The sequence below is a fragment of the Cherax quadricarinatus genome, chromosome 14 (genome assembly GCF_038502225.1).
Source record: "Cherax quadricarinatus isolate ZL_2023a chromosome 14, ASM3850222v1, whole genome shotgun sequence".
Classification (NCBI taxonomy): Eukaryota; Metazoa; Arthropoda; class Malacostraca; order Decapoda; family Parastacidae; genus Cherax; species Cherax quadricarinatus.
This window is the reverse complement of record NC_091305.1, coordinates 26,418,376-26,432,648: the sequence shown is the minus strand read 5'-3', so window position 1 is coordinate 26,432,648 and position 14,273 is coordinate 26,418,376. Positions and strand designations below refer to the sequence as shown.

The 14,273-nt window shown below is 40.5% G+C and overlaps 1 protein-coding gene across 4 annotated transcripts in view; it reads right to left on the bottom strand.

Annotated features, from left to right (window-relative positions):
* The window catches only part of LOC128698583 (poly(ADP-ribose) glycohydrolase), a 75,394-nt gene that overhangs the window by 40,853 nt on the left and 20,268 nt on the right, over positions 1-14,273 (bottom strand). For all 4 annotated transcript variants that reach the window (XM_070084933.1, XM_070084932.1, XM_070084934.1 and 1 more), the window contains exon 7: positions 5,071-5,174. In XM_070084933.1, coding sequence (XP_069941034.1) covers positions 5,071-5,174 — 104 coding nt within the window. The remainder of the gene's footprint in view (positions 1-5,070; positions 5,175-14,273) is intronic.

Here is a 14,273-nt window from a genome sequence, read left to right as displayed (position 1 = left end):
TTTTTGCTGATGATACTGTGCTTATGGGAGATTCTAAAGAAAAATTGCAAAGGTTGGTGGATGAGTTTGGGAGTGTGTGTAAAGGTAGAAAGTTGAAAGTGAACATAGAAAAGAGTAAGGTGATGAGGGTATCAAATGATTTAGATAAAGAAAAATTGGATATCAAATTGGGAAGGAGGAGTATGGAAGAAGTGAATGTTTTCAGATACTTGGGAGTTGACGTGTCGGCGGATGGATTTATGAAGGATGAGGTTAATCATAGAATTGATGAGGGAAAAAAGGTGAGTGGTGCGTTGAGGTATATGTGGAGTCAAAAAACGTTATCTATGGAGGCAAAGAAGGGAATGTATGAAAGTATAGTAGTACCAACACTCTTATATGGGTGTGAAGCTTGGGTTGTGAATGCAGCAGCAAGGAGACGGTTAGAGGCAGTGGAGATGTCCTGTCTAAGGGCAATGTGTGGTGTAAATATTATGCAGAAATTCGGAGTGTGGAAATTAGGAGAAGGTGTGGAGTTAATAAAAGTATTAGTGAGAGGGCTGAAGAGGGGTTGTTGAGGTGGTTTGGTCATTTAGAGAGAATGGATCAAAGTAGAATAACACGGAGAGCATTTAAATCGGTAGTAGAAGGAAGACGGGGTAGGGGTCGTCCTCGAAAAGGTTGGAAGGAAGGGGTAAGGGAGGTTTTATGGGCGAGGGGCTTGGACTTCCAGCAGGCGTGCATGAGCGTGTTCGATAGGAGTGAATGGAGACGAATGGTATTTGGGACCTGACGATCTGTTGGAGTGTGAGCAGGTTAATATTTAGTGAAGGGATTCAGGGAAACCGGTTATTTTTATATAGCCGGACTCGAGTCCTGGAAATGGGAAGTACAATGCCTGCACTCTAAAGGAGGGGTTTCGAGATATTAGCAGTTTGGAGGGATATGTTATGTATCTTTATACGTATATGCTTCTAAACTGTTGTGTTCTGAGCACCTCTGCAAAAACAGTGATTATGTTTGAGTGAGGTGAAAGTGTTGAATGATGATGAAAGTATTTTCTTTTTGGGGATTTTCTTTCTTTTTTGGGTCACCCTGCCTCGGTGGGAGACGGCCGACTTGTTGAAAAAAAAAAAAAAAGTGGAAGGAAAGAAGTTTATCTATGAAGAGAAAAAAAAAATTACCAGGGTATAGTCATATCAACACTTATATATGTATGTGAGGCATGGGTGCTAAATACTGCAGTAAGGCAGCAGCTAAAGACAGTGGAGACGTCATATTAGAAAGCAATGTGTAGTGTGAATATTGTGAAATGTATGTAGACTACAGAAATTAAGTGAAATGTGGGGTCACCAAGGGTATTGTAATTGAGAAGGCTGAGGAGGGATTGTTAAGAGATAATTTGGGTGTACAGAGGATGGCAAGAGATATGATGATGAAAGAGGGTGAATAAATCTGGGGTGAAAGGTAGGAGGGGTGAGGTCATCCCAGGAATGGATGGGGTATGGGCAAAGAGGCTTTGAGTTTTAGGGGCTTGAGCATCCAACAGGCTTGTACGAGCATTATAGACATATAGGAGATAAGTGATTTTTAATGAACTTGCTGTTGCAATGTGAGCAAGGGATTCAGGATAAAAGTGGTTAGCTGGAACTGAGCTCTGGAAGTGGGAAGGCCAGTGCCTGCACTCTGAAAGAGACATCAAGGATGTTTCAGTTGGAGGATAATCTGAATTGTGATGTCAACACACTCCTGGCAAGACAGTGATTCAATGATGGTAATGCTTTCTTTGAGTCACTCTGCCTTGACAGATGACCAATGAGGTTAAAACAAACACACACACACACACACACATGCATGCAGGTGCATGCACACACACAAAAAAGACACACAGATGAAGACAGGTAGACAGACAGATACACACACAAACACATACACACAAACACACACACACACACACACACACACACACACACACACACACACGTACACACACACGTACACGCACACACGTACACACACACACGTACACACGTACACACACACACACGTACACACACACACACATACACATACACACACACACATACACACACATGTACACACACACATACACACACACACACACGTACACACACACGTACACACACACACAAACACACACATAGTGAAGGCAGGATCCATATTTAGCTTTAAGAGGTATGATAAAGCTCATGGGTAGATTGCTCATGGAGGAGGAAGAGTGACCAGTGGTCACCAGTAGTGACCAGTGAAGAGACAAGGCCAAAAGCTGTGACTTGACCCCTGCAACCACAACTAGGTGATAACAACTAATTGAGTACACGCACACACACACACATAAGTATGCATGCACACACACACATACACACATGAGCATACACGTACACACATGCATGTATATGCACGGAGACAGAAAGGACTCAGAGAAGTCAAAACAGAGGGGTACACCAACATGGGATATACCAACACGTGCTGGATGAAATACACACAAATGAAGAGGAGGTGAAGAAGCTGCTAAGCGACCTTGATACCTCAAAGGTGGTGGGACTGGACATCTCTCCGTGGGTCCTTAGAGAGGGAGCAGAGATGCTGTGTTCCACTAACCACAATTTTCAACACATCCACTGAAACTGAACAACTACCTGTGGTATGGAAGACGGCAAATGTTGTTCCCATTTTTAAGAAAGGAGACAGAAACGAGGCAATAAACTACAGACCAGTGTGACTGACGTGTATAGCATGCAAAGCCATGGAGAAGATTATTAGGAGGAGAGTGGTGGAGCACCTAGAATAGAACAAGCTTATAAATGACAACCAGCACGGATTCATGAAGGCAAATCCTGTGTCACAAACCTACTGGAGTTTTATGACAAAGTAACGGAAGTAAGACACGAGAGAGACGGGTCGGTAGATTTCGTTTTCTCGGAATGAAAGAAGGCCTTCGACACAGTTCCTCACAAGAGATTAGTGCAAAAGTTAGAGGATCAGGCACGTACAACAAGAAGGGCACTGCAATGGATCAGAGAATACCTGACAGGGAGGCAACAGTGAGTCATGGTATGTGACGAGGTATCACGGTGGGCGCTTGTGACAAGCGGGGTTCCACAGGGATCAGTCCTAGGACCTGTGCTACTTGTGGTATATGTGAATGACATGATGGAAGAAACAAACTCAAAAGTGTCCCTGTTTGCAGATGATGTGAAGTTAATGAGGAGAATTAAATCAGATGAAGACCAAGCAGGACTACAAAGAGACCTGGTCAGGCTGTTAGCTTGGTCCAGCAACTGGCTCCTCGAATTTATCCCTGCCAAATGCAAAGTCATGAAAATTGGGGAAGGGTAAAGAAGACCACAGACAGAGTAAAGGCTAGGTGGCCAAAGACTGCAAACCTCACTCAAGGAAAAGGATCTTGGGGCGAGTATAATACCAAGCACATCTCCTGAGGAGCATGTCAACCAGACAACTGCTGCAGCATATGGGCGCCTGGCAAACCTGAGAATAGCGTTCCAATACCTCAGTAAAGGATCATTCAAGACTCTGTACACTGTGCATGTTAGGCCCATACTGGAGTATGCAGCACCAGTCTGGAACCCACACCTGGTCAAGCACGTCAAGAAATTAGAGAAAGTACAAAGGTGTGCAACAAGGCTAGTTCCGGAGCTCAGGGGAATGTCCTACGAAGAAAGGTTCAGGGAAATCGGCCTGACGACAATGGAGGGCAGGAGGGTTAGGGGAAACGTGATAATGACACACAAAACACTGTGAGGAATTGACAGGTGGACAGAGACAGGATTTTCTAGAGATGGGACATGGAAACAAGGGGTCACATTTAGAAGTTGAAGACTCAGATGAGTCAAAGAGATGTTAGGAAGTCCACCCTCTCCTCACTTAACAACGGAGTTCTGTTACTAATACCGTGTCAGTAAGTGAATTCATTGCAAAACGAGGAGCATACTATAATAGTATAGTGGGTTTATGTTAACCATCTCTGATATTGCTTTAATGTCACCCTTGCACCATTTGTAACATTTTTAGCATAATTTTAAATGTTTATACAGTAGTGTACTGTATAATGTAATAAGCAGAATAGAGGAAATCAGCTCTAATATATACTATATTTAGGTATGCCAACTGGTCAGAGAGCCTGTCGTAAGCCCGAGTCATCGGTAAACGAGTACATCGTTAAGTGAGGAGAAGCTGCATTTCTTTAGTCATAGAGTTGTCAGGAAGTGGAAGAGTCTGGCAAGTGATGTAGTGGAGGCAGAAACCATACACAGTTTTAAGATGAGGTATGATAAAGCTCATGGAGCAGGGAGAGAGAGGACCTAGTAGTAATCAATGAAGAGGAGAGGCCAGGATTATGTCTTGACCCCTTCAACCACAAATAAGTGAGTACAAATAGGTAGGTGAGTACACACACACACACGTACACACATGCACGCACACGCATGCACACATAACATGCACACACACATGCCTACGGATATGCACAGACATGTACGTACGTACATGCACAGACACACAGACACACACACAGTAAACCCTCGATATAATGAACCTCGCTACCAAAAAGTACTAAGCGTACTAAGTGGACAATATCCACTTAGTACATTGTCCTATACTTTTAACTCCTTTATTTTTCATGTTTATTATAATGTAACTGTAAATAGAGTGTACAGAGATATATTAAGTACACATCTGAGCAAGTTCTTCTTTTTATTTAAACATTCTAATTTACCGAACACTCAGACAGTCCCCCCTCACTAGTCCATTACATCAAAAGTTGACTGCATATATTTATTAATATCTATGACTAGTGTTTTAAGAATTTTTTTTACCAAAGTTACAATGCTGAGTTTGCCCTTTCAATGCATCAGTTCAAATAATTTGACAGGAAAGTAACCAAAAGGTTTAAAATAAAAGCTAAACTTACTTATCAGATGTTCAGTATAAATATTTCACACATTACTGTTTTTTGATGACTTACAGAATACAAGCAGAAAAATATCTACATATGTCTGATTTAACTCTAACCTGGCCCCTCCTACAAATGTTATTAAACAAAGTACTCACCTGTTAAAATTAATGTCAGGATAGTTAGAATACTCAGTGTCACTTCCCTTGGCATTTCTTCGTGGAAAAGTACAGAAAAAAGCATTGGCAAGAAGTGATGCAATCTGAAAAAATAAATGTTGCAATCCATTATACTGTATCTAATTAGAGTCTCTCCTCACATAACGATGGAGTTCCGTTCCTTAGAGTAGGTCGGTAAACGAACTGGTCATTAACCCTTTCAGAGTCGGTCCCGTAGATCTACGGCTTTGAAGCCAGGGTCCAAGTAATAAATCTATGCAAAAAATTCTAGAGGCTTTAAATTTAGCGTGAGAAGGCTGGTAGGCCTACATCTATGAGAATGGGTCGGCATGGTCAGTGTGAGCAGTAAACAAAAATCAGGGCACCTGTATTGCACTGTGGGAATGCCATCTCAGTACGCTTTGTTCATCATGCCTTGCAACAAGGAAGCTCTCACTCCCCAGTGAACTGGGACTCTCCTCTTCCCAAGTTATAGTTCTAACACTGACGGAAGTGGATCTGAAGAGGAATTCTATGGTTCTGAACCATATGGTACATTGTACCACATGGTACAATGGTACCATATGATACAATGGTACCATATGCTACATTGTACCATATACATTGTACCATATGGTATATTGTACCACATGGTATATTGTACCACATGGTACTTTGTACCATATGGTACAGGGACCCTAATGGAAATAAGTCACTCTGACTTTTTTGGGTTATCCTAGGTAATCTACACATATGCTGCTATGCATGATAATCTATGTAACTGTATTTGTGTATACCTGAATAAACTTATGACACCACAGGTGCTCGGGTAAGATTATTCAGGCATACACAGTTACACAGATTATCATACACAGCAGTATATGTGTAAAGATCCTAGGATAACCCAAAAAAGTCAGACTGACTTATTTCCAGTGGAGTCCCTGCACAATATCTGAACCATATAGTACAATGAACCATATGGTACCCTATACCATATGCAATTCCAAGGGGACAAAGTACATCCCATGGCCCTACACCTGGAATAGATAGTGAAAGTGACAATGATGTGGCTACAATTGGGATGGATAGACCATATGCATCAGTAGGTGGTTGTGGTGCCACGAGCATGCAGCATTTGAAAGTGCAGCATGCTGCACCAGCCCAGACTGGGACCCAAGCTGCTAACTCAGCAGGTCCAGGACAAAGTGCATTGTCATCCACATGTGGAAGAAGATAACTGTGGCTGAAATGTATTTGTTTTTTGCAACAACAATGCTGATGCCTCATGTATATAAGCATAATAACAAAATCATACTGGTCCACAGATGAGTAAGACACCTCTGTGCATGACACCTTGTTTCAAAGACTTTCACAGACTGTAGCAGTTCTAGGAACATGTCCAGTGACTGTACATATACAGTGGAACCTCTACTTACGAGTTTAATCCGTTCCCTGGCCTTGCTCGCAACTGGATTTGCTCATTTGCAGTCAATTTTCCTTGTTTAAATTAACTGAAATGGAATTAATTCATTCCAGTGGAATTCCAGGCACGAGAAAACACTAATAATTTCCCTAATATCAACTCTACAGCTTATTTATCTATCACAATTCATGTAAAATGACATAATAAACAATATTAATAACATAGAAACATGATATATACACTAGAATGAATAAAATACATGTCATTAGGTATGTGCTAGTGGTGGTGACAGCAGCCATTGTTGTTGGGGTTCATAGGGCCACCACAGCAGCCATTCCTGCTCCTGACTACATGTGTAGAGAACCTAGGATAACCCAAAAAAGTCAGACAGAGTGACTTATAAGTGCTACACCCTTAATGCTTCACTTAATTGCTACACTCTTAATGCTACACTTAATTGCTACACTCTTAATGCTACACTTAATGATACACTCTTAATGCTACACGTAATTGCTACACTTTGCCACTGCTGCTTCATGTTGTCTGCCACTGCTACCTCATGATGTCTGCCACTGCTGCTTCATGTTGTCTGTCACTGCTGCTTCATGTTATCTGCCACTGCTGCTTTATGTTGTCTGTCACTGCTGCTTCATGTTGTCTGTCACTGTTGCTTCATGTTGTCTGCCACTGCTGCTTCATGTTGTCTGCCACTGCTACCTCATGTTGTCTGTCACTGCTGCTTCATGTTGTCTGTCACTGCTGCTTCATGTTGTCTGCCACTGCTACCTCATGCTGTCTGCCACTGCTGCTTCATGTTGTCTGCCACTGCTACCTCATGATGTCTGCCACTGCTGCTTCATGTTGTCTGCCATTGCTACCTCATGATGTCTGCCACTGCAGCTTCATGTTGTCTGCCACTGCTACCTCATGATGTCTGCCACTGCTGCTTCATGTTGTCTGCCATTGCTACCTCATGATGTCTGCCACTGCTGCTTCATGTTGTCTGCCACTGCTACCTCATGATGTCTGCCACTGCTGCTTCATGTTGTCTGCCATTGCTACCTCATGATGTCTGCCACTGCTGCTTCATGTTGTCTGCCACTGCTACCTCATGATGTCTGCCACTGCTACCTCATGCTGTCTGCCACTGCTGCTTCATGTTGTCTGCCACTGCTGCTTCATGTTGTCTGCCACTACTGCTTCATGTTGTCTGCCACTGCTACCTCATGATGTCTGCCACTGTTGCTTCATGTCTGCCACTGCTACCTCATGATGTCTACCACTGATGTCGCCAAAGAATCGAACATTTCTGCTATTTTGAGCTCAATTTCAAGGTACTTTTCATCATGAAACCAATTAAATCATATTTATTTTTGTAGTATATCTTCCATTCTATCGCATGAGACCAAATAAAACGAGAATACAACCATAAAAAAATACGAAAATATACCGCTAAGGGGAGGCTAATGGCTGAGAAATGAACTCCAATATTTATGGTCTGATTTCTTTCATTTTTGGTGCATGTTAAGAAGCATCTTCTCATCATACATTACCCAAGTTTCAATAAGATAGTCCAACAAACAACTGAGATCCAATTCCCTATATCAAGAGTAAGAGCCCCCTCATCAGTGTCAATTAACCTCCCTTGAGGCCCGCTCGCATCTGGAAATTTTGCTCGTGTCTGGAAGCAAAAAATTGACTAAGCAGCTGCTCGTATCTGGAAAATCTCGCACGTGGATGCACTCGTAAGTAGAGGTTCCACTGTATAAGTATATAATAGAACATTACTAATATACAACATTTTTGCATGTTTGTTTGTTGTAAACCATTACCATTAACCCTTTGAGGGTTTTCGTCGTACTAGTACGTCTTACACGTAGGGGTTTTTGACGTACTAGTACGCATAAATTCTAGCGGCCTCAAATCTAGTGGGAGAAAGCTGGTAGGCCTTCATATGAAAGAATGGGTCTATGTGGTCAGTGTGCACAGTCTAAAAAAAATCCTGCAGCACACAGTGCATAATGAGAAAAAAAAAACTTTGACCATTTTTTTGGAATAAATCAGCGACTTTGCAGTGTATTTTCGTATGGTATTTATTGTTGTATTCTAGTTTTCTTGGTCTCATTTTATAGAATGGAAGACATATTACAGAAATTGAGATGATTTTGGCTGGTTTTACAATGAAAGGTGCCTTGAAATTGAGCTCAAAGTAGCAGAAATGTTCGATTTTTACCAAACTTCAAAAGTAAACAAATCGTGCAATACACGTCAACTGGTGAGTCTAATATTCTTTCACAAGTGCACCAATAATATTTATACCATTTTTTACACTAATGCAGTAGTCTGCATAACAGTAAATCTTATATTTTTTGTGAGAATAAAAATTCAAAATGGAAAGCAAAAGAATATAAGAGGGGCCTTGAGATGTGACTAATGACTAGAGGAAATGTCATTTTAGTGCCAGGAATGTCTTTCTTGTTTATTCTGGACCCTATTCGGAAATTGGCATCTTTTGAAATTTGTGTGAAATTGGCAAAATTGCTAAATTCTGACCACTGTACTGGATAGTTGAATTTCATAAATGGGTGGTTTCTTGCACCCATTCGATAGAAAAAATGGAGTTCTAGCGAAATATTCATGTTTTTTGTCGACTAGTACAGCGAAATTGGCCGAAAATGGGGCTCAAAGTGGGCAAAATCGCCGATGCGTAAACATCGCCGAGACCGCTAACTTTGCGAGAGCATAATTTCATAAGTTTTCTATCAAATTTCAAACTTTTGGTGTCTTTATGATCGGGAAAAGATTCTCTATCTTTTCATAAGAGAAAATAATTTTTTTTTTTTTAAATTTGGCCGACCCTGAGAACGAGTTTCGGAGAGGGCCTGTCGACCCTCAAAGGGTTAATAATATAATGATGAAAATATTAGTGCAGTTATTGTGTTGAATACAACGAGTGTATATATATATACAATATGCATTATATCAGTCTAACAGGCCACAAACGTTACTGGAAAAAAAAAACAGAAAAGAAAAAAGTAACAAAAAGTAAAATAAAACAAAAATGCGACTTTACGAAGGTCGCTGATATTGCCGCCACCCAATCACTGAGGGTCAACTTCACGCATCTATATCTAGGAAAGTACCGATCAGAAATTTTTTTTTGTTTTGTTTTATTTTTTTTTTCAACAAGTCGGCTATCTCCCACCAAGGCAGGGTGACCCAAAAAGAAGAAAAATCCCCAAAAAGAAAATACTTTCATCATTATTCAACACTTTCACCTCACCATACATAATCATTGTCTTTGCAGAAGCGCTCAGATATTACAGTTTAGAAGGCCCTCCAAACTGTCAATATCCCAAGCCCTCCTTTAAAGTGCAGGCATTGTACTTTCCATTTCCAGGATTCAAGTCCGGCTAACCGGTGTCCCTAAATCCCTTCACTACATATTACCCTGCTCACACTCCAGCAGCTCGTCAGGTCCCAAAAACCATTCGTCTCCATTCACTCCTATCTAACAAGCTCACACACACTTGCTGGAAGTCCAAGCCCTTACCCACAAAACTTCCTTTACCCCCTTCCTCCAACCTTTTTGAGGATGACCCCTACCCCTCCTTCCTTCCCCTACAGATTTATACGCTCTCCAAATCATTCTACTTTGATCCATTCTAAATGACCAAACCACCTCAACAACCCCTCTTCAGCCCCCTGACTAATACTTTTAGTAATCCACACCTCCTTTTAATTTCCACACTATGAATTCTCTACATAATATTTACACCACACATTGCCCTTAGACACAACATCTCCACTGCCTCCAGCTGCCTCCTTGCTGCAGCATTTACAACCCAAGCTTCACTCCCATGTAAGAGTGTTGGTACCATTATACTTTCATACATTCCCTTCTTTGCCTCCATAGATAACGTTTTTTGTCTCCACGCATACCTCAACGCACCACTCGCCTTTTTTCCTTCATCAATTACAGTATATGGTGAACCTAATCCTACATAAACCCATCCACTGACAAGTCAAATATCTGTAATATCTATAAGAATTTTTTTTTTCGAAAATTATTGGACCCTGGCTGTCACTCTGAGATTTGGTCTCTGGACCGTGAAAGGGTTAAGCGAGGAGCATACTATACTGGTAGTGGGATTGTGTCAACCAAATTTATTGTTTTAATGTCACCTTTGCACCATTTATAACATTTTTAGTATATTTTTAAATGTTTATACAGTAGTGTACTGTATATTGTAATAAAATAGAGGAAATCAGCTCTAATATACATTACTTAAGTATGCATACTGGTCAGAGAGCTGGTCGTAAGTCCGAGTGGTTGTTCAATGAGTACATCGTTAAGTGAGAAGACTGTTTAATACACTCAGAATTTATTTTAAAAGGGAAAACCCCCTTCTAAGTTCTACTCCACGTAATTTAAACATATTATTCTTTTTATCTGAGTTCCAGTATCCACAGCTACAGCAGTGATGATGACCATGACGGCAAAGAAAAACAAGCTCTTGCTCCACATGTGAAGGAAGGTTTAAAGAATTGTGAAATTTTTATTCATTCCATGGAGACCAGAAAATAACTAGCTCTTCAACAGGTTATCGATGTTTAGCATTTACAGCAGTGGATTTTCTATAGTAAAAACTATACATCATCTTAATTTAAAAAGTTTTCTAAATCATCATTTCTATTTAGTCCACTTGAACACTCTAGGACCAGCAAATGCTTGATAGTATTGAAATGTATATAATGTATGGTGTCATGCTTTATTAGACAAAACTATGTTTTAATTTTAAGAAAGTAAGCCTTAAAAAACCTTCTGTTTTGGCATTCCACATTTTTGTTGGCTTTCAAATGAGCCATTGTTCATTATGTTCAATGCTTTTACCACTTTTCCACTGTTTTCATAAAACAGTTGTGCAAGGGAAGGGTGAACAGCACCACATTTTAAAGTATTGTATGTTATTCATCCACCAATCTCTGCAACTTCTCTTCAGAATCTCCCAAGAGCACAGTGTCATCAGCAAAGAGCAGCTGTGACAACTCCCACTTTGTGTGTGATTCTTTATCTTTTAACTCCACGCCTCTTGCCAAGACCCTCGCATTTACTTCTCTTACAACCCCATCTATAAATATATTAAACAACCACGGTGACATCACACATCCTTGTCTAAGGCCTACTTTTACTGGGAAAAAATTTCCCTCTTTCCTACATACTCTAACTTGAGCCTCACTATCCTCGTAAAAACTCTTCACTGCTTTCAGTAACCTACCTCCTACACCATACACTTGCAACATCTGCCACATTGCCCCCCTATCCACCCTGTCATACGCCTTTTCCAAATCCATAAATGCCACAAAGACCTCTTTAGCCTTATCTAAATACTGTTCACTTATATGTTTCACTGTAAACACCTGGTCCACACACCCCCTACCTTTCCTAAAGCCTCCTTGTTCATCTGCTATCCTATTCTCCGTCTTACTCTTAATTCTTTCAATTATAACTCTACCATACACTTTACCAGGTACACTCAACAGACTTATCCCCCTATAATTTTTGCACTCTCTTTTATCCCCTTTGCCTTTATACAAAGGAACTATGCATGCTCTCTGCCAATCCCTAGGTACCTTACCCTCTTCCATACATTTATTAAATAATTGCACCAACCACTCCAAAACTATATCCCCACCTGCTTTTAACATTTCTATCTTTATCCCATCAATCCCGGCTGCCTTACCCCCTTTCATTTTACCTACTGCCTCACGAACTTCCCCCACACTCACAACTGGCTCTTCCTCACTCCTACAAGATGTTTTTCCTCCTTGCCCTATACACGAAATCACAGCTTCCCTATCTTCATCAACATTTAACAATTCCTCAAAATATTCCTTCCATCTTCCCAATACCTCTAACTCTCCATTTAATAACTCTCCTCTCCTATTTTTAACTGACAAATCCATTTGTTCTCTAGGCTTTCTTAACTTGTTAATCTCACTCCAAAACTTTTTCTTATTTTCAACAAAATTTGTTGATAACATCTCACCCACTCTCTCATTTGCTCTCTTTTTACATTGCTTCACCACTCTCTTAACTTCTCTCTTTTTCTCCATATACTCTTCCCTCCTTGCATCACTTCTACTTTGTAAAAACTTCTCATATGCTAACTTTTTCTCCCTTACTACTCTCTTTACATCATCATTCCACCAATCGCTCCTCTTCCCTCCTGCACCCACTTTCCTGTAACCACAAACTTCTGCTGAACACTCTAACACTACATTTTTAAACCTACCCCATACCTCTTCGACCCCATTGCCTATGCTCTCATTAGCCCATCTATCCTCCAATAGCTGTTTATATCTTACCCTAACTGCCTCCTCTTTTAGTTTATAAACCTTCACCTCTCTCTTCCCTGATGCTTCTATTCTCCTTGTATCCCATCTACCTTTTACTCTCAGTGTAGCTACAACTAGAAAGTGATCTGATATATCTGTGGCCCCTCTATAAACATGTACATCCTGAAGTCTACTCAACAGTCTTTTATCTACCAATACATAATCCAACAAACTACTGTCATTTCGCCCTACATCATATCGTGTATACTTATTTATCCTCTTTTTCTTAAAATATGTATTACCTATAACTAAACCCCTTTCTATACAAAGTTCAATCAAAGGGCTCCCATTATCATTTACACCTGGCACCCCAAACTTACCTACCACACCCTCTCTAAAAGTTTCTCCTACTTTAGCATTCAAGTCCCCTACCACAATTACTCTCTCACTTGGTTCAAAGGCTCCTATACATTCACTTAACATCTCCCAAAATCTCTCTCTCTCCTCTGCATTCCTCTCTTCTCCAGGTGCATACACGCTTATTATGACCCACTTCTCACATCCAACCTTTACTTTAATCCACATAATTCTTGAATTTACACATTCATATTCTCTTTTCTCCTTCCATAACTGATCATTTAACATTACTGCTACCCCTTCCTTTGCTCTAACTCTCTCAGATACTCCAGATTTAATCCCATTTATTTCCCCCCACTGAAACTCTCCTACCCCCTTCAGCTTTGTTTCGCTTAGGGCCAGGACATCCAACTTCTTTTCATTCATAACATCAGCAATCATCTGTTTCTTGTCATCCGCACTACATCCACGCACATTTAAGCAACCCAGTTTTATAAAGTTTTTCTTCTTCTCTTTTTTAGTAATTGTATACAGGAGAAGGGGTTACTAGCCCATTGCTCCCGGCATTTTAGTCGCCTCATACGACACGCATGGCTTACGGAGGAAAGATTCTTTTCCACTTCCCCATGGACAATAGAAGAAATAAAAAAGAACAAGAGCTATTTAGAAAAAGGAGAAAAACCTAGATGTATGTATATATATATATGCATGTGCGTGTCTGTGAAGTGTGACCAAAGTGTAAGTAGGAGTAGCAAGATATCCCTGTTATCTTAGCGTGTTTATGAGACAGAAAAAGAAACCAGCAATCCTACCATCATGCAAAACAATTACAGGTTTTTGTTTCACAGTCATCTGGCAGGACGGTAGTACTTCCCTGGGTGGTTGCTGTCTACCAACCTACTACCTTATATGTGCTGTGTATATTTTACTTTTCATCTGTTTCTTTATGCCTAGCTGCATTGAGCATTTAATATATGATAGTATACACATGCTACCAGGCATTATAGATGCATTCAATAATGAAAAAACTGCTCTTTTCCACCCACCCACTGGTGATTTTTGCTTACAGTCTGTACAAACAGGG